The 25,553-nt window shown below is 46.4% G+C and overlaps 1 protein-coding gene across 1 annotated transcript in view; it reads left to right on the plus strand.

Moving 5' to 3' along the window:
• The first annotated feature begins 3,413 nt into the window (after window positions 1–3,413).
• NDUFS4 (NADH:ubiquinone oxidoreductase subunit S4) overlaps window positions 3,414–25,553 on the plus strand; it is a 73,362-nt gene continuing 51,222 nt past the window's right edge. The window contains exon 1 of the mRNA XM_008154800.3: window positions 3,414–3,551. Coding sequence (XP_008153022.2) covers window positions 3,454–3,551 — 98 coding nt within the window. The 5' untranslated portion in view covers window positions 3,414–3,453. The remainder of the gene's footprint in view (window positions 3,552–25,553) is intronic.

Consider the following 25,553-nt stretch of genomic DNA (forward strand, 5'->3'; position numbering starts at 1 on the left):
GAAAGACTAAACTAAATGTTTCTTTTGGCCACCATGCTTGAAATACAAACAAAAAGTTAAATGAATTCACATTTTAATACTCCTATTTGAAATATTAAAATGGTATTTAGACCTAGACATCTATTAAGCCTACTGGTAGAATCTATAATTTGAGTGAAATTGTAAAAACAATAAATGCACATAGCAAATTATTGCTGTTCCTGAAAGGCCTATATCCTGTATTTGAAATGTGAGGAATAAGGAAATGAAAGGGATTATTAATTTTTTTTTTCTAAAATGCAAGTCTAATAAAAGGTAGATTCATGGTTTCAGGTCCCTTGCCAGCAACACTGGGCCCCTCTCCCCAGCATCCCACCAAGGTCTTCAGAAATGGCACGTGATCAAAGATGAAATATGAGAAACCAGTAAGCTCTGTAGACCTGAGAGAACAATCACATTAAAAATAATTTGTACAACAAATTGGTAGTTCCAAAATAGTCTTGGGGCTGTAAACTACAGTATAGGGAATATAGGGAATAATATTGTAATAAGTATGCATGGTGTTAGGTGGATTCTAGACTTACTGGGAGGATCACTTTGTAAGTTATAAAAATGTCTAACCACTATACGGTACATCTGCAACTAATATAATATTGAATGTCAACTGTAACTGAAAAATAAAAAAAATTGGACAAGCTTTTTCTAAGCAAAAATAACAAAAAAAGTTACTTTCACCAACTTAATTTGTTAAGACATATTTTTATTGATTTTAAAGAGGAAGGGAGAGGGAGAGAGAGAAACATCAATGATGAGAGAGAATCATCGATCGGCTGCCTCCTGCACGCCCCCCATTGGGGATGAAGCCCCAAACCTGGGCATGTGTCTTGACCAGGAATCGAACCGTGACCTCCCTACTTCATAGGTCAATGCTCAACCACTGAGCCACACTGGTCAGGCTCCCCAACTTATTTTTGATGGTTGAAAAACTTCATTCGTTCATCCACCCATCCATTCACTCATTCTACACCTTCTTGGGAGCCTGTTATGTGTCAGGGACTAGGCTAGGTACTGGGAAAATGATCAGCAAACACCTATATGACCTGTGTTTTCAGAGAACGTACCTTCCATTTCGGAGAAAGAGAAGATGACATTGCATTAAAATGCAGCATGGAAACAAACAAACAAAGAAGAAAAGGACACGCAGCGTGGGCGGCGCTCGGAGGCAGAAGGATAGCGTGCCGGTGGGTCTCCAGAAGGAGGAGTTGCTGGGGCAGGGCAGCCAGGGAAGTAGCTTGTGGGAGAGCGTTGGTGGGGGCACGGTTGCTGCAGGATGGCTAACAAACAGAGGCTTCGCCCATCAAGCCACTCACGTCTTACAACAAGGATCCTGGAGGTGTTTTGGTCAGGGTTGGTTCAGAAGGTCAACGACACCATGAAAGACCTGGGCTCTTTCCCTCTCTGCTCTCCCCGCCTTTGGCCTCTTCTGCTTGCGCCCTCCTGCTGAGAAGATGCCCGGGCTCCAGGCGTTGTGTCCTCATACAACTGCCTCCCAGGCAGGAAGAGGCATTTCTCTCTGTGGGCCCCTCTTGTGCAGCAGCAGAGCTGCAAGCGCTGATGGGAAGGCCAGGACAGGACATGTTTTGGTGTCTGTAGAAGGAGTCAGGCTCTGCCAGCAGGGGCGGGGTAGGTGGGAAACCCTGCCTCTAAGATACCTGCAGATTCTGCCACAGGAGTGGCTCTCAGCGGTGATCTGAAGGGAAGGAGGCTGAGTGGATAAGAGACCCGAAGGTCATGCCAGGGGGCATACCCTGTGAAAGGCTCCGGGCAGACAGAACGACAGTCAGGGGCTAGAGAGAAGGGGGGCGGGGCGGACCACATGGAGCCCGTCAAATGAGGTTAAGGGACTTTGTCTTTATCCCATTGGCTTTGTTTTTCTGGAAAATCCTGATTAACATACCGTGACAGGCTACTCAGCAATAAAAAGGAACAAACTGTTGGTACATGAAATAACTTGGGTGGATCGGAGGCCGTTATGCTGAACGATGGAAGCCCATCGGAAGAAGTCACGCTGCACGCGTCCATTGACATCTCCTTGAAATCTCAAAATTATAAAAATGGAAACAGCGTAGTGGACTTTATTTCACCATCAGGTTCCCGGCTCTGACATCCTAGTAGAGGTATTTAAGATGTAGCCAACGGGAGAAGCTGGGCGAACCCACCTCTCTGTGCTGTTTTTGCAGTCTTCCTGTGAAATCTATAATTTATTTCAAAATAAAAAGTTTTAAAGAAAATTCCCAGAGACACCTCTCCCTCGCCTTCCTTTATCTTCCTGTGCATTTTATCTTTCCCAGGACTTGCCTTTCTCCCCTTGGGGCTCTGCTGCGGAACCTCTTTCTTTCCCCCTTTTCCTGATGTATTACGTTTTCTTTCAATTGGCCACAGGGCAGAAGCAAGTCATTCCCCTCCTGCTGTTAATCCTATTCTCTTAATAAAGGTTATGTTTCTATGGGCTTAATTCTAAAAAGCAGCAGCATCCTATTTTTTAAAAGATCTCTTTGAAAACCCCAAACAAACCACAAACGAACCTGCATATATATATATATATATATATAAAACCTGCATATATATATATATATAAAACCTGCGCGCACACACACACACACACACACACACATATATATATATAAAACCTGCATATATATATATATATATATATATATATAAAACCTGCATATATATACATATACATATATATATAATTATTGTTCATAAGGCCAGGAGCTCATACGATAAACATGTTTCCAACACGCGTCTCAGAGATGATTTTTTATTTTATATGGATGAAGCATTAATATTCTTGGTGTCTGTGGATTATGATCACACATTCAGAAATTACTGGGAATACAGTGACGTCAAACGTTATGTTCCATGAGCTTTTCATATAAATCCACGCATCAAAAAGTCATGGTACTAATAATAAGCCACGTTTAGAAAACTAGGACGGTAACAATGACGGACTGCCCATCCCTCGAACACAGCCGGGTCCTGGGAGCGTGCGAACTCCATCTGGCAACACTTTGCAAAGGTGCTGCTTTAGGTTCTCAAGAGCCAAAAAGGGCCTCTGGCTCCGGCCGGGCCTCAGCCCTCGCTACTCGGAGTCCTTTGAAAAAATGATGAGTTGCAAGCGTTTAAGTTCAAGTATTTCCTTTTGGTCTTTTCCCTGCATAACAAACAGTCCTCCTTTCACGGGGGTACTGTCTACACGTCAAGCAGCTGTGCATCCGCCTCCCACCCAGCCTCCCACCTCTGTTCCCAGCCCAGCACCTGGCGGGAGACGCAGCCCGAGCCCAGGGCTAAGCCCCGCCCCCGCGCTAAGCCCCGCCCCCGCTAAGCCCCGCCCGCCGCGCTCCGCGGGCCCGAGACGGAGGAGGCGTGTCCCTCGCGGCGCCCCGTCCGGCGCTCGCGGGCGGCAAGATGGCGGCGGTCTCAATGTCAGAGGCGCTGCGGCGCGTGCTATGGGGCCGCGGGGCCGCGGCCGCGGCGGCTGCCTCCGCTCTCCGGGCTCCAACCAGGTAACAGGACCGGCGGGCTCCTTCTGCAGCTCCTCGGCGTCCCCTCCGCCCGGCGGGTCCGTGCGGCTGTGCGGCCTCGGCCTCGGGTCGGCGAGCCGGGAGAGGCGGGCGCTGCCGGGAGGCCGCGGGGAGCCGGGCGGGCGGGGGACGGCGGCGCCCGCTTTCCTGGGGCCTGTGTCCTGTGGTCGCGGGGCTGGTCTGCGGTGCCCAGAGAAGGGGCGCAGGCTCCCCGCCCCCCGCACCCTCCGTTTCTCACCTGCTGGTGTGTCACCCCGTCCTTACCTGGGGGTGACGTCACCTGCTGGTCTGTGACCCCGTCCTTACCTGGGGGTGAAGTCACCTTTGACCGTCACCCCCATCCTTACCTGGGGGTGACGTCACCCGCTGGTCCTCACCCCCGTCCTTACCTGGGGGTGAAGTCACCCGCTGGTCCTCACCCCCGTCCTTACCTGGGGGTGAAGTCACCCGCTGGTCTGTCACCCCGTCCTTACCTGGGGGTGAAGTCACCCGCTGGTGTGTCACCCCGTCCTTACCTGGGGGTGAAGTCACCCGCCGGTCTGTGACCCCCGTCCTTACCTGGGGGTGAAGTCACCCGCTGGTCTGTGACCCCGTCCTTACCTGGGGGTGAAGTCACCCGCTGGTCTGTCACCCCGTCCTTACCTGGGGGTGAAGTCACCCGCTGGTCTGTGACCCCGTCCTTACCTGGGGGTGAAGTCACCCGCTGGTCCTCACCCCCGTCCTTACCTGGGGGTGAAGTCACCCGCTGGTGTGTGACCCCGTCCTTACCTGGGGGTGAAGTCACCCGCTGGTCCTCACCCCCGTCCTTACCTGGGGGTGAAGTCACCCGCTGGTCTGTCACCCCGTCCTTACCTGGGGGTGAAGTCACCCGCTGGTGTGTCACCCCGTCCTTACCTGGGGGTGAAGTCACCTGCTGGTCTGTGACCCCGTCCTTACCTGGGGGTGAAGTCACCTTTGACCGTCACCCCGTCCTTACCTGGGGGTGAAGTCACCCGCTGGTGTGTCACCCTGTCCTTACCTGGGGGTGACGTCACCCGCTGGTGTGTGACCCCGTCCTTACCTGGGGGTGAAGTCACCTTTGACCGTCACCCCCATCCTTACCTGGGGGTGAAGTCACCTTTGACCGTCACCCCGTCCTTACCTGGGGGTGAAGTCACCCTCTCGTGTGTCACCCCGTCCTTACCTGGGGGTGAAGTCACCCGCTGGTCTGTGACCCCGTCCTTACCTGGGGGTGAAGTCACCCGCTGGTCTGTCACCCCGTCCTTACCTGGGGGTGACGTCACCCGCTGGTCCTCACCCCCGTCCTTACCTGGGGGTGACGTCACCCGCCGGTCTGTGACCCCGTCCTTACCTGGGGGTGATGTCACCCGTTGGTCTGTGACCCCGTCCTTACCTGGGGGTGACGTCACCCGCTGGTCCTCACCCCCGTCCTTACCTGGGGGTGAAGTCACCCGTTGGTCTGTCACCCCGTCCTTACCTGGGGGTGAAGTCACCCGCTGGTCTGTCACCCCGTCCTTACCTGGGGGTGATGTCACCCGTTGGTCCTCACCCCCGTCCTTACCTGGGGGTGAAGTCACCCGCTGGTCTGTCACCCCGTCCTTACCTGGGGGTGAAGTCACCTGCTGGTGTGTCACCCCGTCCTTACCTGGGGGTGAAGTCACCCGCTGGTCTGTCACCCTGTCCTTACCTGGGGGTGATGTCACCCGTTGGTCCTCACCCCCGTCCTTACCTGGGGGTGAAGTCACCCGTTGGTCTGTCACCCCGTCCTTACCTGGGGGTGATGTCACCTGCTGGTGTGTCACCCCGTCCTTACCTGGGGGTGAAGTCACCCGTTGGTCTGTCACCCCGTCCTTATCTGGGGGTGAAGTCACCCGCTGGTGTGTGACCCCGTCCTTACCTGGGGGTGAAGTCACCCGCTGGTCTGTCACCCCGTCCTTACCTGGGGGTGATGTCACCCGTTGGTCCTCACCCCCGTCCTTACCTGGGGGTGAAGTCACCCGCTGGTCTGTCACCCCGTCCTTACCTGGGGGTGAAGTCACCCGCCGGTCTGTGACCCCGTCCTTACCTGGGGGTGATGTCACCCATTGGTCTGTCACCCCGTCCTTACCTGGGGGTGAAGTCACCCGCTGGTCTGTCACCCCGTCCTTACCTGGGGGTGAAGTCACCTGCTGGTCTGTGACCCCGTCCTTACCTGGGGGTGACGTCACCCGCTGGTCTGTGACCCCGTCCTTACCTGGGGGTGATGTCACCCATTGGTCTGTCACCCCGTCCTTACCTGGGGGTGAAGTCACCCGCTGGTCTGTCACCCCGTCCTTACCTGGGGGTGATGTCACCCATTGGTCTGTCACCCCGTCCTTACCTGGGGGTGAAGTCACCCGCTGGTCTGTCACCCCGTCCTTACCTGGGGGTGAAGTCACCCGCTGGTCTGTGACCCCGTCCTTACCTGGGGGTGAAGTCACCCGCTGGTGTGTCACCCCGTCCTTACCTGGGGGTGAAGTCACCTGCTGGTCTGTGACCCCGTCCTTACCTGGGGGTGAAGTCACCCGCTGGTCTGTGACCCCGTCCTTACCTGGGGGTGAAGTCACCTGCTGGTCTGTGACCCCCGTCCTTACCTGGGGGTGAAGTCACCCGCTGGTCCTCACCCCCGTCCTTACCTGGGGGTGAAGTCACCTGCTGGTCTGTGACCCCGTCCTTACCTGGGGGTGATGTCACCCGCTGGTCTGTGACCCCGTCCTTACCTGGGGGTGATGTCACCCGCTGGTGTGTCACCCCGTCCTTACCTGGGGGTGAAGTCACCCGCTGGTCCTCACCCCCGTCCTTACCTGGGGGTGAAGTCACCCGCTGGTGTGTCACCCCGTCCTTACCTGGGGGTGAAGTCACCCGCTGGTCTGTGACCCCCGTCCTTACCTGGGGGTGAAGTCACCCGCTGGTGTGTCACCCCGTCCTTACCTGGGGGTGAAGTCACCCGCTGGTGTGTCACCCCGTCCTTACCTGGGGGTGAAGTCACCCGCTGGTCCTCACCCCGTCCTTACCTGGGGGTGAATTCCTCTTTGCTGTCAGTGGTGTTTATTAGGTTTCTGAACAGAAACATAGTTTTATGCATCCCCCTGCTTGGGAGGGACATTTGATGGGAAGTCGATGTTGGTAAAAATATTGGAAGTTAATTTTTCAAAGGCTGGTGGTCATGCTGGGAGGTTTCCCCATCCAGAATTTTATTAAAACCTTGAAATAATTCAGAAGTTTCTGTTGTTATTGTTTTGTCTTGAAGCATTTTTTTGTGATGGTGATTTTTCTTTTTCTTTTTTGAGACCACAGACTTCATGACTTAATCCTCCATTTCCCGAATTTTCCTGAATTTATTGCAGCCCTAACAGGACAGCACGGACACATACCCAGCATTCTTATCTGCGAATGATTATTATGTTTTATTGCTGCTTCTAGCTTGTTAGTGTAAATCTGAGCCAGGGCTCATATAGAGTGCATTCTGCCTGAGGCTCAGTGCTGGGAACCAGGAAGGTAAGATGCCAATTAACTTAGTGTCCTAGGCAGTACGTACAAAGGGATGCAGAGGGTTAGAATTCCAGTTAGGAAGGATTTTTGGAGATAATTTTTATTAAGGTTTTAAATAGTGGGTTTGGGTGGGGTCATTGGGTTAAGGAAAGGCTTGAAGTGGTAGTCCAGAGATATATAGGGTGTCCCCCAAAAATGTATACATACACTTTGAGTAATTATAAAGGCGATGTTTATTAAAATACATTTCATTTTCAAATTGAGCTGTCAGCTGTTACAGTGTGTACGTTTTTTGGGGACACGCTGTATGTATAATACAGAGTCATTGCAAATAAGATGCTAAGATAGGGGGAAGGTAAATGAGTCTGCAGTTGACTGTTCTGCATATGGGGGACTGACGAATGGAAAGTATTTCTCTGAGGTCAGTACTTCACAGGGTGACTCAGAGCTGGGCTGGGGGTGACTCAGCTTAGCCTTGTTCTCCTAGACATAATAAGGTACCCACAGTTGCCTAGACTGAAAACACACTTGAAGGGTCCCTGGTGCATGGCTAAGCAGAACATGGCTGTCTGCCAGCCATGGAAGTAGCTGAAGTGAAGACGGTACATTTTGGAAACGTTGATGATAATCAATACTGCTTATCCAGATTTAAAGCGTTCCTGCCTGCAGGTGTGTTAGGTTTGGAAAGAAAATAACACTTAGGTCACAGAAGATGACTTTTGTTTCACACTATAAAAAACACGTAAAAGTCAAGGAAAACAAATGTCAAACACAAGTCAAAGGACACATTTATTTGTTCTGTTACCACTTTTTCACTCCAAGAGCTTAGGATGTTCCTCTCACTTCCAGGGGAGGGAGGCCCTTCTCCTTACCGGGACTTCTGTTCACCCTTCAGCACGTCCTTCCCTGGCGCTGAGAGGGAGGAGGCTCTGAACAGGTTGAATGTGGAAAGAGAACCAGTAATGTTTGGAGAACATTTGCAAATAAATGGTGTGCATTTCAGATGACATGAATAGTTAGGGAGGGTAGACCAGTGAGGCGCTTGTAAGGAGGAGGGTAGTGAAAACAAATAAGTCCCGGAGAAAAGGAACTATCAGTACAAGGAAAGAAGCAGTCAACAGCTATTAACTTATGAACATAATTATCATATATCAAAAAAGGAAAACAAAAAAAATCCAAAGACATACACACAAGCAAGAGAGAGAAAACTTCCTTGAACAGGAGATGACTCAGCTGATCCAGTAGCTGAGCTGCTCTGGAGAGAGTCTCCGTTTCCGGGTGCTTCCAGTTCCCCGGACTGGAGAGGGAACCCTGATAAAGGCCTGCAGGTCCCCTTACTTCACTGACTTTCTAGGCATTGTCCCCGGTAGTTTAACTCGTTAGGTTATTAATCTGGAAATGGCACCCGTTTCAAAATAGCAAGTCTTGGGACTGCAGACATTTGCGCAGTGGTTTCTGTGGTTTCTTTTACCTGTTCATGTGCACTTACCTCAGCCGCCTGTCTCATCCTTCCGGATTGGGACCGAGTTGTGCTCACTGCAAACAGCTCCTTAGGGTCCGCAGCAGCTGTAAATGGCGGGGGTGTGACTAGGGATGTGGGACCTTTTTTCAGGCCTGTTTGGTGCTCCACTCTCCATTCCCTCCTGCTGCTCTTTGTTTGTTTTTGTTTTGGCATTAGATAAGCAGTGTAAAATTATGAGTGTGCAGGAACCTCCGATGAGTAAGAGGTCCTAAGGTTGGCAAGGGTTCTGTGTATATCACACCGTTACTGGGAAAAAGTCTCGGCTCACATTGAGACACACTTAGGACATTTAAAAGCAGGGGATTGGCTTTACTTCAGGTAGGCTGGGGAAACAGTCCTCTCTGAAGGGCAGCTACTTTTGCTGCCTTTGGGACATATCAAAGCCAAGTTTTGTGAGCTTGAAATGTTTTTTAAGTTCTTTCTAATACTTTTCATTTGGCTTATTTTCCTCATTAAAAAATACTCATAATTAGTTGGTTTGTTTCATCAGTAGCAGTATTTTTGTTGAGTAATTCTTAGGAGGAGTAAATATTTTAATACTAATAAATATTAGAATAGTGTCTGGTACATTGTAAATCTTTCTTAAATAAAACGTGAGTTTATGTTAATTCAAGCCTGAATATTGTTCTTTAATCTTGGTGACAGATTGGAATATTCGCTTCCATTCCCTGGGACAGGATGGATCACACATCGCCGCCCACGGGCCAGTGGCTTGTCCTGGCCGGTGCAGTGCTGCGGGAGGCAGGGCCTGGGAGGCAGGAGCCTGAGGGCGGCCCTGTTGTGCCCCGTCTGGCTCCCCTTTGCTGTGAGAGGGCCACATCCTCAGTCGGGCCTCCTGGCCCAGACCCTGCAGTGAGGTGGCACGCAGCAAGGCAGAGCTGGCTGACCCCGTAGGCTATGTGAAGCATAAAGTGACCAAGAAATAAGCCGCTGTCGTATGCCACGAAGGTGTTTGGATGGCTGGTTGCCTCAGCCTGACAACCTGCACTGACTCTGTGCACACACCTGGATGATGTATCAGTAGTGAGGTCACAGGAAAACAATTTTTATACTGCTATTTATTTTTGTATACTTCCTGGCACCCAGTGTAATGGCTCGCACTGAACAGGTAAATGCTTATATAGATGAGTAAATACATATTTAGAGATGTGTGATTGTAAGGAAAAGGAGGAAGCCATAAACGGTATTTCTATTAATAGCCGCAACCGTGAAAGCCACGTAGGTCCTAACCTACATAAATGTGAATACGAAGTACCCGACTCCTCCTCTTTTCTAGCTGTTTGCAGTGGTCAGTGTCCTGGGCTGAGCTGGTCTTAGAAATAGATGGTTTTGTGCTCCTACAGTATTGCCTTCGGCAAGTGTCCTGACTCCCCTTTTGTATTCACATTAAAGGAGGTGCAAAGGAGCTTATTTGGAAATGGGTACTCATGAAACATGAGAGCTTTGGGGAATAATAGTAACTACATCTGATTATTAGACTTGCTCTCTGCAAACGACTGTGCATGAGGTTTTTAAACGTTTATAATCCCTGGGGCGTAGTGGAGAAAGATGGATCACCTCGTTCCCAGGTCATACACATCAGCAGAGGTCTGTGATGGGTGTGGGTTGGATACAGAGTCAGTCATTTCAAATGGAAACACTTCTAGAACACATCATATCCCTTAGTGAAAGTTGAGAATCATTTTCATGGCATTTATTCTGAGCACAAATTAATAATAGCAGCTAACATTTCTTTCTTTCTTATTGCGCATTAGCCACTGTGCTGAGGACTTTACCTTCCTTATCTCTGTCTCTTCATTTTTTTAGACTAGAGGTCCGGTGCACGAAATTCATGCACAGCGGCGGGAGGGGGGGGGGCAGGTCCCCTCAGCCCAGCCTGCACCCTCTCCAATCCGGGATCCCTCGGGGGATGTCCGACTGCCGGTTTCGGCCCGATCCCTGGGATTGGGCCTAAACCAGCAGTCAGACATCCCCCTCACAATCCGGAACCGCTGGCTCCTAACCACCTCTGCCTGCTGGCCTGGTCACCCCACGCAGCCTGCTGTTTGGTCGTCCCTCACTAACCCCCCTGCTGGCCTGGTCGCCCCACGCAGCCTGTTCGGTCGTCAGTCTGGTTGTTTCGGTCATGACAGCCCCTGGCTTTTTATATACATGGATGAGGAATCATACCGGCGAAGCAACAGATTTTTCAGTTTACAGGCATACTGTGTTTTATTGTGCGTGGCTTTATTGTGCTTCACAGATGTTGTGCTTTTTACAAATTGAGGCAAGGCCTTCCACCAGCAGAAAGATCACAACTCGCTTTATTGTGAGATTCGCTTTATTGCAGTGGTCTGGAACTGAACCCACAATATCTCCCAGGAATGCCTGTACATTACTTGGAAAGAGTCTGATTTAGCAGTCTAAAGGAGAGTGTGGACTTGTGCAGTGAGAAATATTATGTCTGATAAAGGTGAATTAAAATCTCAGTATCGCCCCGATTTCTTTTCCTTTTTAGTAAAGTATGTTCTTTGAAAGACTGTCTGCTCTTTACTTTCCCTCCATTGCTCCTTTCGTACAGCGAGGCTCTGTTTTTGTTTGTTTGTTTGTTTTCCAGTTAGGATTTTTTTCCTGTAAATTTTGTAAATGTTTTTGGTGAGAGACTTTCTATAGGTGACTTGAAATTTATGCTTTCTCACCCTCCTAAACAAAATCCATCCAGTGATGCATCGACAAGGTGCACTGAACATGACTTCCTGTCGTCTTGCCCCCGTGGTCGTTAGGACAAACACTCCCTGTATTCGGCCGCCTTTCAAACCCAGCCAGTGTCTGTCCGTGTTCTGAGTGCTTGGACTGCTGTTATAGTGTTTCTGGGTCCTGCCTCGACTGGTCTGCTTCCCCTCTAGCAGTTTCACTACCCCTGTTGATTTATCCTGGGTTTGGATATCAGGCCAGTAACCCTGTTGGAACTGTGTGTGAAATAAAGTGGGGCTAATGAAGCTCTGTTGATGGCCGAAGTTTACCTTGGGATTAAAGCCTTGGGCTTTCTTAAGGTTGTCAGATAATTACATGTAGCACATAGCTCTTGTTATAACTTCCTTTTTAGTTACCCAGGAGTCTGATGGAAACTTACTGTACCTGAATTACTCAGAGGCCACATTTTTCATAGCTACTTTCATCTAAATATTTAGGTAGTGGAGTGAACTGTTTTAGGCCTTTTGTCCTTTAAGACTTAAAGTTTAAGTAATGGCACGAGAGCAGAATTCTATTTCAAATCCCCCTTCTGTTAGGAGTATTGTGATGAGTGAACAAAACCTGAGGTTCTTTAGGACTAGTTAGCTGCTCAGATGTGACCCTTTCTTCCTGCCTTACTCAGTAGACTGACTTTCCTTTATGGGAATCATGTTCCATTCGTTTCAGGGGTTTCTAAACCCTTGCTGTGCGTCACAGTCACCTGTTGTGAAAATTCAGGTGCCTTGGCCCTGAGATTTGTATATTGGTTCGGTAAGTTTAGGCTGAGGCTTAGCTTTATGGTGATTCTGATGGGCAGCTAGGGCTGAAAACTACGATTTTTCTTTTTTAATAGTTTCCATGCTATATCTTGAAGGACCTCAAAATGCATTTTTCCTTGGGAGAGGGGAGGAGATTTCCAGAAACAAACAAAAATTCTACCATTTTTGCATACTTTCCTAGTCTAAATTAAGTTTTATGCTTTTCACCCATGCACTGGATAGAGGCTTTTTCTTGGAGAAACTTTCCTTTGAGGCAGAGCAGGCATTTTGAGAATTTTGGAGAGAGCAGGCCATGTTACTCTCTCTCCCGAGACTCTCGTTCTTCCTTTTGGAAGGGCTCAGGTTTAATACAGCGCAGCTGTTGAACTCTGCCCTTGGAAGTTTTAAGAAGAAAGTGTTTTACCCTTTAAAATGGAAATGCCTTTTTTAGGGAGGTGGTATTTGGTGGATATAGTTCTCTAAGAAAGTTTCATGCTTTTCTAGAGTTCTTTTGTCTCATTGATTTCTTAGAATTGTTTCACATGTTGAGAGCAGAGTCTTTGAAAGTAAAGATCTGGCTGCTTTTGTACTATGTTTTGCTGCCTCCTTAATAAAGCTAGAGGAAGAGTTTATTTCTTTGTATTTTCTAGGACTCAAAAATATGTTTTTTCCCTTTATTCAGCCACTCCATACATAAGTAAATGGACCTTGAATAGGGTTTACTAGACAAAAGATTCTGTTCTAGATGACTGTTCAGCAAGCCATATGCTTCTCCTAAAAATGTCAGTCTGTCTTGATGAGCTTTAAAGTGAATGCAGATGTTTTGGCTCTTTTGAGGACTACCACTCTTTGTGTGAAAGAGCACTTCTTTTTCAGGAGATTTCTTTAAAATGCTTACGGAAATTTGCATGAAATTACTTTTATATCTTTTGTCTTTTAAGTCTAATGAAATGAGATTTAATTAGACATTAGTAATTTAAATTTAAGACCATCTTTAGTACAAATGTGATGTAGAGGTTTAAATAGTTCTCAATATGTTTTTTGTTAAGATTTTATTATTTAGTCTTTTTTAAAATTGGGAACTTAAAGTGCTTTATAATATTTACTTTTACAAAGTGAAAGGTGATATTTTGGCAGGGAAATATATCTTTTATAATGTTCAGTGTTTTCTATTTTGGTAGGTTAACTCTAGAAGTTAGAGTTGATAGATTCATATAATGTTTGAAAAATTTAGGATCATCCTGTCCCACCTTTATTTAATGCAAGAATCTAGAAATTTCTGCTTCTTGATAATCTAGCAGTTGAGGAATATATTGTAAATTTCTGGTAGCCCTAGAAATCCCTCTATACTTGTATACTTATTGGCAAATAATGTTTCCTTTTAATATTACATAGAACAATTCTGACCACCCCCCTCCCCATGCACATGTCAGCCCTTCAGACAATGGAAGACACTAGTCATCACTCATTCTTCCTCCAAGTCTGGGCTCCAGACTTAGCATGTCCAGCTCGTTTACCCTTTATTCACGACCGTATTTCCTAATGCTTTCTCTCTTGGTAGTCCTTAGAATGTGTTCTATTTTGCCAGTATTTTTCTTTGAACTATATATATATAATTTTCTTGTTAAGCTTTGCAAGTTCTTAAAATGTTCTGGATACAAGTCCTTTGTTATATATATGGTTTGCAAATATTTTCTCCCAATCTGTTTTTTTCTTTTTGTTCTTTTAATAGTACCTTTTACAAAGTAAAAATTTTTAATTTTGATTAAGTCCAGTTTACAAGGTTTTTTCTTTTATAGATTATACTTTTGTTTTCATATATAAGAACTCTTTGTCTAATCTTAGACCATGAAGATTTTTTCTATATTATCTTCTTGAAGTTTTGATGTATTATGTTTTACACCCAGATCTGTGATCCATTTCAAGTGAATTTTTGTATAGGACTCATAAGGTATGAGATTTAAGTTGAGGTTAATTTTTTTGCATGTAGATGTACACTTGTTCTACTACTATTTATTGTAAAGACTGTCCTTTTCCCATTGAATTGCTTTTGGACATTTGTCAGCAATCAGTTGGCTACATCTGTCTGGGTCTGTTTTTATATTCTCTACTCTGTTCCATTGATTTAGATCCCTTTGGCATTACCACACCGTCTTGATTACTATGGTTTTATAGTAAACTAGAGGCCCAGTGCATGAAATTCGTGCACAGGGCGGGTGGGGGGGCGGTCCCTCAGCCCGGCCTGCGCCCTCGGGGGATGTCCAACTGCTGGTTTGCAGGAGGCGACCGTAGGCAACCTGCGGAGGGCGGGTAGGGGGGACTCACCAGCCGGCCCTGCACCCTGGTCGCTGTCGCCAGTTGCCTCCCAGCATCGAGCGTCTGTCCCCTGGTGGTCAGTGTGCGTCATAGCGACTGGTCATTCCCCCATTCAGTCGATTTGCATATTAGGGTTTTATTATATAGGATATGTATTGTAATTGAGTAGCTGTGATTCTTCCAGTTTCCTTCTTGTTCAACACTTTTTTAGCCATTCTAGCTTCCTTGCCTTTCTATTTATGTAAATTTTAGAACAAGCTTATCTATAGCTATAAAAAAATCCAGGTGGACTTTGAGTGGCATTGCTTGAAGGTTATAGATTAATTTGAGGAGAGTTGTCATTTTTAAAACGTTTTATTGATTTTAGAGAGGAAGGGAGAGAGAGAGAGAAACATCAGCGATCAGAGAGAATCATGGACTGGATGCCTCCTGCACTTCTCCCACTGGGGATCGAGCCTGTAGGCATGTGCCCTGACCTGCAATCTAACCATGACCTCCTGGTTTATAGGTCGACACTCAACCATTGAGCAACACCAGCGAGGTGAGAGTTGTCCTTTTTACTATGTTGGGGCTTCCAATCCATAAACATGGTATGTCTGCTGACAACTATATTGTTTACTCTATTCCTCTATTACTCTATTCCTAGGGTTATAAATAACTCTTTTATTGGAATTTGCTTTATTCACCAATATGCTGAAGGCCACGACAAAGGATCAGAAACTGAGTTCTCTTAACTCCCTTAACTGTAATTAATAATAGAAGCACTCCAGGGAGGAGGTGGTTCCGTCTGTAAAATTCAGTGTTTAAAGAATTCGTGATGACAGAATACTTTTGCCCTGAGTAGTTGGCCAGGGACTGTGTATGAGTACAATACCCCAGCAAACAGGACCTCCCTACAGAGCTTCGTTTGAGAAGGGAACAGATGAGGCTAGTGGCCTGTAACCTAGCTGCTCTCCTCCTGTGGGCGGGCATATCTTTTCTCTTCACTGATACTGCCTAATGGTTCACATCAGAGACTTTTCCCTGCAGCTCCCTTTTAGGCTCTGTCTCCCGCCCGGCGTCTCTGGCTGACTGCTGTGGGGTGGCCTCGTCTTCTGTCTTGTTAGTGTGTCCCAGCCATTCCAGTGCACAGAGAGCACTGGCATGGACGCAGCTGCTCTGAGCTCATTGCACAGAGGTCAGCCTCCTCGGCCCTTACTGAGCCTTAAACATCGTTCCTCTGTTGCTGATGAAGCTCATGATTTAAGTATACCTTCGATACTGCTTGTAGGTGGCCCCTCCTTGGGGCTCAAGTTTTAATTTTGGTGCCAAATAGAATCTTCTGGCTTTGAGTTCAAACTGTTGATGTGGCCAATTCCCTTAATACTCTCTCACTATTGTCTTTGACTCTAGCTTTGGGAAAAACTGTTTTCAGAGATTTTCTATTAACTCCTGATATTAGCCATGGCTGTATTAGCTTTCTCATACTTGAACTACTCTGTTGGATCCTTCATATCAGTATAACATCACAGTTAGGAGCACACGTTTTGAAGTCAGCCATACCAGCATTTGAGTCCTAGCTCTGACATGTCCTACCTCTGCCTACTTTGAGTCTGTTTTCTGTTTTATAACACGGACATACTAATCTGTCTCATACAGTCTATACAGTCCTGAGGGCAGTGCCTGGCAGATGCTAAGTGCCTAATAAATTGTAACAATAACATAATCATCATTATCCTCATCATCCTCATCATCACCATCACTATCATCATTACCACCACCACCACCATCATCATCCTTTCTTTTGTGGCTTCTTCTTTTTTTTTTTTTCTTTCTCTTTTTGTTCCTTTCTTCCTTCCCCACCTTTTCTTTCCTTTCATAATTCTTTTCTAGGTTCTAGTTCCTCTTTCTGGATTATCAGAGCATCTTGGATTTTTTTTTCCTATTTACGAAAAGTATTTTATTCATGAGTCTATAAAAGAAGGATCCGCACCTGGCTTTTTCCAGATTGTGACCTCCCGTGCACTCCGCAGTTCCATGCAGTCTATTTTCAGCATCCATCATTCCACCGAAATAGCTTTCGTCAGGGTTGACAGTGACCCTGTTGCTAAATGAATAGACTCTGCTCAGTCCTCTGGCGTGACCTTTGCAGTCCAAAACGACGACTTTCTCCTTCTTGAAAGACTCTCCCTTTGACTTCTGTTTGTTTTCCCTCCTCCTCGGTTCCCTTTGAGTGTCCATCTTCTTTTGCCCACTCCTTGAACTGCCAGTGTTTGAGTCTGATACTTAGCTCTTTACTTAAAAAAATGTTTTACGTTACATGAAGTTTATATGCACATGAGTGTATGTAACATATAAACGTGTGTGTTAGGAAGCATAATGGCACAAGGAGTTTGTGTGGCCCCACCATTCAGTTTGAGAGCTTGAGATTGACCAGTATCTTTACTCTTTGCACACTCTCTGTGCTGAATAGCCCACCCCAATATGTTCATCCTAATCCCCAAACCTGGGGACTTTGCAGATATGATTAAGCTGAGTCTCTCTTTTTAAAAAATATATATATATATTTTTTTATTGCTTTTAGGGAGGAAGGGAGAAGGAAAGAGAGATAGAAACTTCAGTGATGATTGAGCCCGCAACCTGGGCATGTGCCCTTGACCAGAATCGAACTCGGGACCCTTCAGTCTGCAAGCCGACGCTCTATCCACTGAGCCAAATCAGCTAGGGCAAGCTGAATCTCTTGAGAGAGGTTATCCTGGATTATCCCATGGGCTCACGTAATCACGGTGGTTCCTCTGAGACACATGTGGGAGGAGTCAGAGGAGAGGGAAGTGCCAGCATGGAAGCAGAGACCCAGAGCGGTGCCCTGTGCCTTGTGCTCAGGAATGCCAGCAGCCTCGCACAGCTGGCAAAGACGAGGAGCAGGTTCCCCTGGAGCTGCAGCAGGACCAGCCTGGCTGACACAGTGATGCGAGCCCTGGAGACTGGCTGGCTTTGCAGGACCTCCGGAAGTCTGAGAGACTAAATTGAGTTGTGTCAGCCCACCAACTCGGTGGTGATTTGCTGCAGCAGCAATGGGAAGCTAAAGTGCTCTCTGTCTCTCCTCATCGACCGTGACCTGAGCGCCCCCTGTTGCCACTGACACCAACAAGTGTGTGGTTCATGTGCACTGAACTCCCTTCCCACTCAAGGAAGGCAGCACATGTACATGGCAGCTGAAAGAGTAGAAAACATTTTAAAAACATTTAGAAATCCAGGTTAATTCTCATTATTCTACCTACTGATTATTTACCACTCAACCAAAGAAACAGCAGTGTGTTCCAGTGCTAGAGGATGGGATTATTAGGAGATAGGATGTGGTCTCCACTGGGGGTAGTGGGGCTTTCTAAGGGTTTACAAAGATAATTTTTCTATTTGCAGTTTTTGCCTAATGCTCTGACTCTAGGACCCGCTCTTCGTGTAAGATGTGACTCTATATCCTCTTATTGAATCTTATACCCTTAGAACCAACCAGGACATCTCCGCAGGATTTCCCACAGGCGTGTCCATCACAGCTCATCTGACGCAATTTGATGATCATCTCCACCGCCACCAGTTATCCCGGCCAGGAACCCTCTCTCTCAGGCCTTCTGTCAGTTAGTGGTCCAGTCCCAGTACTGTCTTCCTGATGCTCATTCCGTGTCCATCCTTACTGCACCCGCAGTCACCTGCTCCCTAACTGGTCTCCACGCCGTCATCCTCATTTCTTCTCCTAAGCCTGCGGGGGGCAGGCCTAACGTCTCCGTGCATAGCGCCTCCTGTCTCCTGCTCTCGTCCTCCATGCTTTCCTCCTCGCACCAGTTCCCTGTGCGTCTTAGTGTCCTGACCTACTTGCCATCCTGGGGTGCTCGCTCTTACAGTTAAGTTCTGAGTGGACAGTTTTTCTGCTTTCCCTTTGTTTCCCTGCCCCTTCTCCCCCCCCCGCTCCCCCCCACACACACACCCTTGGTCTGTTTAAGGTCCGTCAGCCTTCGGTGGCGCTTTCCGCGTCGCTTTCTCGAAGGAGCACTGTCTGAAGTCATAGCTTCGTTGTGATCTGGAGCCCCGCTTGCCTCTGCCAGGACTCGGGCTTCGTGTGATTGCTGTTCCCGTCTCCGTGTTTCCGCTGGACTTCAGTTCTCTGAGAGCAGGAACTGGTTCTTCCTCACCTCTGTGTGTACAGCATAACGCATGGATTAGCACGCAGCCGACACGCAGTAAACGTGTGCACGCATTTGATTATGAAATAATACAGACATTTAAAAAATACTTTATAGCCATCTTCTAAGCAGGATAGCATTGAGATATTGGTTTTAAATGTAGCTGTCGTGCACAATGGTGTTACAGATCACTGAAAAGTGATGACCTTTACAGTTTTATTGATGCGCCCGCTTCTAACTTCTCCTATAATAAAGAGGTAATATGCAAATTAACCGTCATGCCGTCACAAGATGGCTGTGCCCTCGGCGGAGGTGGGGTTCCCATAACAAGCAATCAGCAGGGACCTGAGGCTGCATGGAGCCGGGCCAGGGTGGGGGACCTGAGGCCGCACCCCTCACCCCAGCGTGCGCCGGGGGACCTGAGGCTGCACCCCACCCAGTGGGGCTTGATGGGGCTTGACAGGGGACCTGAGGCTGTGCCCCCCCACCCGGCGGGGCTTCACGGGGGACCTGAGGCTGTGCCCCCCGCCTTGCTGGGCTTGACGGGACCTGAGGCTGTACCCGCTGCCCAGCCGGGCTTGACAGGGGACCTGAGGCTGTGCCCCCCACCCAGTGGGGCTTGACGGGGGACCTGAGGCTGCATCCCCCCACCTGTAGGGCTTAACAGGGGTGGGGCTGGCTGGGTCTGGATCTCGCCAAAGGGGGTGGGGCCTGCTGGGTCTGGGTCTTGTGCAATTTTGAGGCGCGCATGGGTGGGCGGGGACTTGACTCTGGGTCCTGCGGCGCGCCCCAGACTCTGACAGGAGGAAGATTTTCATAAACATTTTACTAATTTTCTTTCATCTCTGACACTTCTATTATAGAGAAAGGGCTAATAGCAATATTAAAATACTTCCTCTAGTTAATTCCCTTTTAATGTGCACGAATTTCGTGCACTGGGCCACTAATGTTGAGTAATAGTGTTGGTGACTTTATCTTAAAGCAATGTTTATTAAAATGTGTAAGTGGGATTCTGTCAGAAAGCTTTTTGTGTGATCTGGGATTTTACTAGGATTTAATGTTTTCCATCAAAATAATAATGGGAAAGATGGAAAGGTATTGCAAATTTAAATAATTACCAGTAGTAAAGTAATTTTTTTTCTGTAAATAATGGGAAAGATGGAAAGGTATTGCAAATTTAAATAATTACCAGTAGTAAAGTAATTTTTTTTCTGTACTAGATAGCCGTGTAGCTATTATACTACAGATATTGGAATGGCAGAGTGCTTGATATACAGAATAAACTCTGACTTTTGAGATTGAGGATTAACATTCTGCTGTTATAGTCCACATTAAACATGAAATGATTTTACTTAATTAGTTAAATTTGTTCCGTTTTATTTATGTCTATTAGAGATAAAAGCAAATACAAAACGGAATCTATTAAGATTTAAGGCATTTGGAATATTGTAGATATTGTTAAATTTTACCATTTTGTTTAATTTACTGGGAGGGAGTTGGGAAGAGGCAAAATAAGCATTGGTGGGAAAATAAGCTTTTTAAAATAAATAAATGAATAAAGAATTCATGACTTTTCAACCAAAATCTAAATTACTGGTTTTGTGGTGTTATACCTAATTTAAAAATGAGCTATGAACATGTTTGTCAAGACTGTACCACACATAATAGGCACTAAATGTGTGACTTAATATGCAAATGTTTTTTTAATTCCTTCTCAATCCTGTAATATTGGATGCCCGATGGAAACAAAGAACTGGGCAGCACAGGCAACATTAGGGAAGTTTCCCCTGACAGTCCTGCCACATCCCTCCACCCCTCCGTCCCCCACTGCACAGTTGCTCCTCCTTGCATAGCAAAGCACCTGCTGTGTATCTTTATCATAGACATTACCACCAGCATTCCCGGCAGTGACATGGGAATTATTGCTTATATGTTTGCTTTCCCCAGTAAAATCTTCAAAGCCAGCTCCCGGGTGCAGCATTGTGCAGGAGACGTAGTAGATGTTTTAATAGATGTTTGATGAATTGGGACTAGGAATTAGAATCTTGGTATACATGCTCAGTATATATGATCAGCTGAGTTCACCGGGGCTCTTTGAACATAGGTACGCTATTTTTTAGTCAATAAGTATTAACTCTTCCTGGTCTTGCAAACTTCTCTTCAAAGAGTATTTGATTGACTGGATTATTCATCAGCATAGCCAAAATACCTTAAGAAGAAAACATCTTCTTTAGGTACAGCATAGTAATTATCAGCATCATCTAATCTAATAATAGACAAATATGCAAATTGACCATACCTCCGACACACCCACAAGCCACGCCCACAAGCCACGCCCACCATCCAATCAGAGCTAGCATGCAAATTAACCCAAACCAAGATGGCTACAGCCACAGAGAGCAAGGTTTCCTAGGTAACAGAGGAAGCCAAGCTTTCTGCCAGCCGTTGCAGGCCTAAGCCTCCACTCAAGCTACAAAGTTTCAATTATAGAAGGTAAACAAATTCAAACAAATGGCGGCAGAATGGAGCTTAAGAGAGCAGGCCAGGGTTGCTGCCGGCAACAGGGGAAGCAAAGCTTTCCACACACCCTGGCCTGGCCCACCAGCTTAAGGCAACAAAGTTTCAATTATAACCCCAACACAAATGGCTGTGGGCCTCGGAGGGAGCCCCAGGCTTGGCTCTGCTCCAGGCTACAAAGTTTCAATTGTAGAAGGAAAATAAATTCCAGATACCAGGGCCTCCGCTTGCGTTGCCAGGGGGCGTGGCCTGCCTGCAAACCACCACAGGCCCCTCACTCAGGCCGCCCCACACCCCAAGGGAACCCCACCCTGATCAGGGACACCCGTCAGGGCAAACCAGCTGGCCCCCACCCCTGTACCAGGCCTCTATCCTATCTAATAAAAGACTACTATGCAGATTTATCATCACTGCAACACACAATATAGCTGCCCCCATGTGGTCAAAGATCCTGCCCCCATGTGGACACAAGATGGCCACCACAAGATGGCCAGCAGAAAAGGGCAGTTGGGAGGCCTGCAAGAGAGGGCAGTTGAGAAGGACCAGGCCTGCAAGGGAGGGAAGTTGAGAGGGACCAAGCCTGCAAGGAAGGGCAGTTGGAGGTGATCAACCCTTCAGGAGAGGGCAGTTAGGGGTGACCAGGCCAGCAGAGGAGGGAAGTTGGGGGCAAACAGGCTGGCAGCAGAGTGGTTAGGGGGTGATCAGGCTGGCAGGCAGAAGCGGTTAGGGGCAATCAGGAAGGCAGGCAGGCAAGCTGTTGGGAGCCAGCAATTCTGGATTGTGAGAGGCAGGCAGAGCGATTAGGGGCAATCAGGAAGGCAGGCAGGCAAGCAGTTGGGAGCCAGCAGTCCTGGATTGTGAGAGGGATGCCCGTTTAGGCCCGATCCCTAACGGGCAGTCGGACATCCCTTGAGGGGTCCCAGATTGGAGAGGGTACAGGCTGGGCTGAGGGACAACCCCCCTCCGTGCACGAATTTCGTGCACCGGGCCTCTAGTACCTAATAAAATGGTAATATGCAAATTACCATCACTCCGCTACGCCCACGATTGGGCCGGCTGGAGGCGTGGGGGGTGGGACTCAGGGTGGCCTATTGGCTGGCGGTAGGAGCGGGGGACGGGGCGAGTCCCCGACCCCCGCTCCTCCTGCCGGCTTAAATGGCCGGTGCTGTGGAAGATGCTGGTGGCGGAACTCGGGGTGGCCGATTGCGTGGCTGCCGGCACCAGTTTTCCGCCAGCACCAGTTTTCCTCTGGCCACCACTGATCGGAGCACCTCCCTATCGGAGCTCCTCTTGGGGTGGCCGATCGTGCTGGCGGGAGGCGCTCTGATCGGCGGTGGCCAGAGGAAAACTGGTGCTGGCGGAAAACTGGTGCCGGCAGCCAGGTGAAGGAAAAGTCTATTGCACGAAACTTCATGCAACGGGCTTCTAGTAGTTAATAATTCTGTATTGCATATTGCTAAGAGAGTAGATCTTAAAAGTTCTCATCACAAGAAAAAAATTGTAATTGTATGGTGACAGGTGGTAACTAGACTTATTGTGGTGCTCTTTTCACAGTTGCAAGTGTAGCATCGTTATCTTATACACTTGTAATTAATATACTGTTATATATCAGTTATACTTTAATTTCTAAAAAATCTTTAGGTGAATATATTTTTAAAAGGTGAAATGTTTTGCAAAGTCAATGGAAAAAGTACTGGTTTCATGTCTTGTTGTCTTGTATTAGTTTTGTGATTGAAATCAAATTGCATATATAATTCTGACAATTCATACTGAAAAGTTGTAAAATTAGGTGTTTAGTTAGTGGGAGCTTTAATTACTCTGTTCAGGTCTAGTAGTCCACAGTTTTATGACTGTATTTGGATAAATCTTATGTTTTTCTTAAATGGTATGAAGGGCTGTAAAACTTTTAATTAATAAGCAGGCTAACTACTGGAAGGGTAGTTTGTGTGTCTTTGCATTTATGTGGCCTTTTGTGCACTTGTCTGTATATATTTTGTTACATTTATGAGGTTTTAAAATCTAGATTGCATTTTATACTTATTTTTAAAATTCTTTTTGAATTTAATTTGTTTAAATCCTATTTAAACAATTTTTAAAGATTATTTAAATAAATTAATAGGTCTCCAGTTTATACACATGAATTATTTTTTAAAAACACCGTATTTCAAAGGGACACTGCTTAGCTAACTAGATTTATTACGAAATCTTTCCTTGATTTATGTCTTCTTTAAAAAAATAATTGCTCTAAAGTAGGTCATAGGTAATAAACATCTACTGTAGCTATTTAGGGAAATGAATTATTGTTTGGTTATTTTTAATCTGAATTTTTTTTTTTGTAGTTGAGTCCATATCTTAGAATTGGGATTAATTTCTGGGTTAAACTAATAAATACTTAAAACATCTCAGTGGAATCTAATTGTTAGTTTAACAACATTACTTTCTCAAAAATAATAATAATGCTTGGTAATAATTTTACCTGGAGTATATCAGGAACAGTGCTAGTAGCTCATCATTTATATCTCATTTAATCTCAGTAGCTTCATGAGGTGATACCTTGGCATGTAAAGGTAGGTGATCAGTTTTGATGAGAGGCATGGTCTGTGGTCAGGTCAGTGAGCAGGGGCGTCCGTGACCAGGCGGCTCACAGGCCCTGTGAGGGGACTGGCGTTTCATTCATGGTAAACAGCAGCAGTAGGCAGGTGGCAGGACTGGCCAGGCCAGGCCACACTGTCTTGCTTGCAGTGGGAGATCGCAGGCCCAAGTGGAGCTTAGCCCTGGAGTGCTGTTCTGGAAGGCCAGCAGCTGAGCTCGCTCAAGTGTAACCTTGTGCAGTGGTGCCCTGCAGTTTTCCAGATTCCGCTCATTCTATCGAGGAAAATCATTCAGTCTTGATTTATGCCAATAAGCCCTTATGATTCGGATTTTGATGGAGATATTTGAAATTCATGTCCGTAAGTCGCCTCTTCTGGAGAGGTAGCTAACCGCCTCAAGGGTGCGGATGAAATGACTTGTACACATTAGATTTTCTTTCTTACTTCAACAGCCGGACTAGCTGACATTTATTGAGCCTTGACCAAGTGCCAAGTACTTGCAAAAGCTTTATATACGTTGTCTCATTTAATCCATAGTAACTATATGCAGTGAGTAAAAATACGGTCAGTGTTACTTTTCAGTGTAATATTTTGAATAAAGAATACAGCATAGAGTCTCGTGTATGTAAATTATATGCACAGATCTTCCTCTCATCTTTGACCCATCTGCTCATTCACCACTGCTCTCCCCACCCCGCAAGAAATCAGTTACACTTGGAGTTTGTCTATGTATGTTCAAGCAAATACATTCTTATGCTTTTCCATTTTCTACAAATGAAACATATTAATCATCATATTTTTCAGTTTGCTTTTAATTTTACAATGTCTTATTAAAATCTTTACACCTGGAAAAAAGTACCATGAATTTGTAAACCCACCACCACCTAGACTTGACATTGTTAATATTTTGTTGGTTTTTTTGCCTTTATGCATTATATGTGTAATAGAGAAGCAAAATGTATGTATCTGAGTATATATGCATATATATATGCCTGATATATATGAGCAAATTGCACATATAAATATATTCTTTTTTACCTAAGCTATTTGAAAGCAAATGATAAATATGGTACTTGCTCCCTAAATACTTTCCTTTTTTGAGATCAGTTACTCTCAGCCAATGCGGGTTTTAGGGAGAGCAGTGGCATGCTTGGCTGCAATCACTTGGCATGTGGAAGAGAGGCCATTCAGGTGACCGTTACCGTAGTCCAGGGAAGAGGGATTGACAGAAGCAGAGTGAGCTGGGGGGCTCGGGGGGGGGGGAGGTTTGGGGGTTGGGAGCACTTTGTGGTTAATTGGACAGAACAAGGAAAGGTGGCTGTTCACATTTTTAGAGAAAATCTGGAAAAGAAGTGTTTATGAGTTCATGTTTTGTAGGGTTCCCTTTCCTCTCTTGCCACTAAACGAACTGGTCCTGCATGTTACTGGAAAGAAAGAAATGAACACTCCATGCCAATTACTTAACCTGCTGTTTAACTCCACCAGTCATTCTGGGAGGGATTATTATCCTTCTTTTTGCAGACGAGGAAATTGAAGTGCAGTGTTGTGAAGTAATTTGTTCAAGATCACATTGCTCCTGAGTGGCAGATCCGGAATTTTAACATAGGTTGACTGACTCTGCAGTTACTGTGACCATTTTTCCAAATTGTTTCATGAAGTTTAAAAAAAAATCTATGTATGTTGGTGATTTTTTTTCTTCTAAATATATTTTTTAATCATGTAATTGCATCAGCCTTTAAAAAACAGTATGCCCCTGAGTGCCAGATTTATTTGCCCATGGCCAGATACTCATTTTTAAGTTGAAGAACAAATACCTATCAGCTAGCTTCCTCTTTGATGTAACATTGCTAGATGGTGAATGCTGGTCTGTCCAACTCTCATGTTCTATAAATTCAGCATCG

This window comes from Eptesicus fuscus, chromosome 4 (genome assembly GCF_027574615.1).
Source record: "Eptesicus fuscus isolate TK198812 chromosome 4, DD_ASM_mEF_20220401, whole genome shotgun sequence".
NCBI classification, from domain to species: Eukaryota; Metazoa; Chordata; class Mammalia; order Chiroptera; family Vespertilionidae; genus Eptesicus; species Eptesicus fuscus.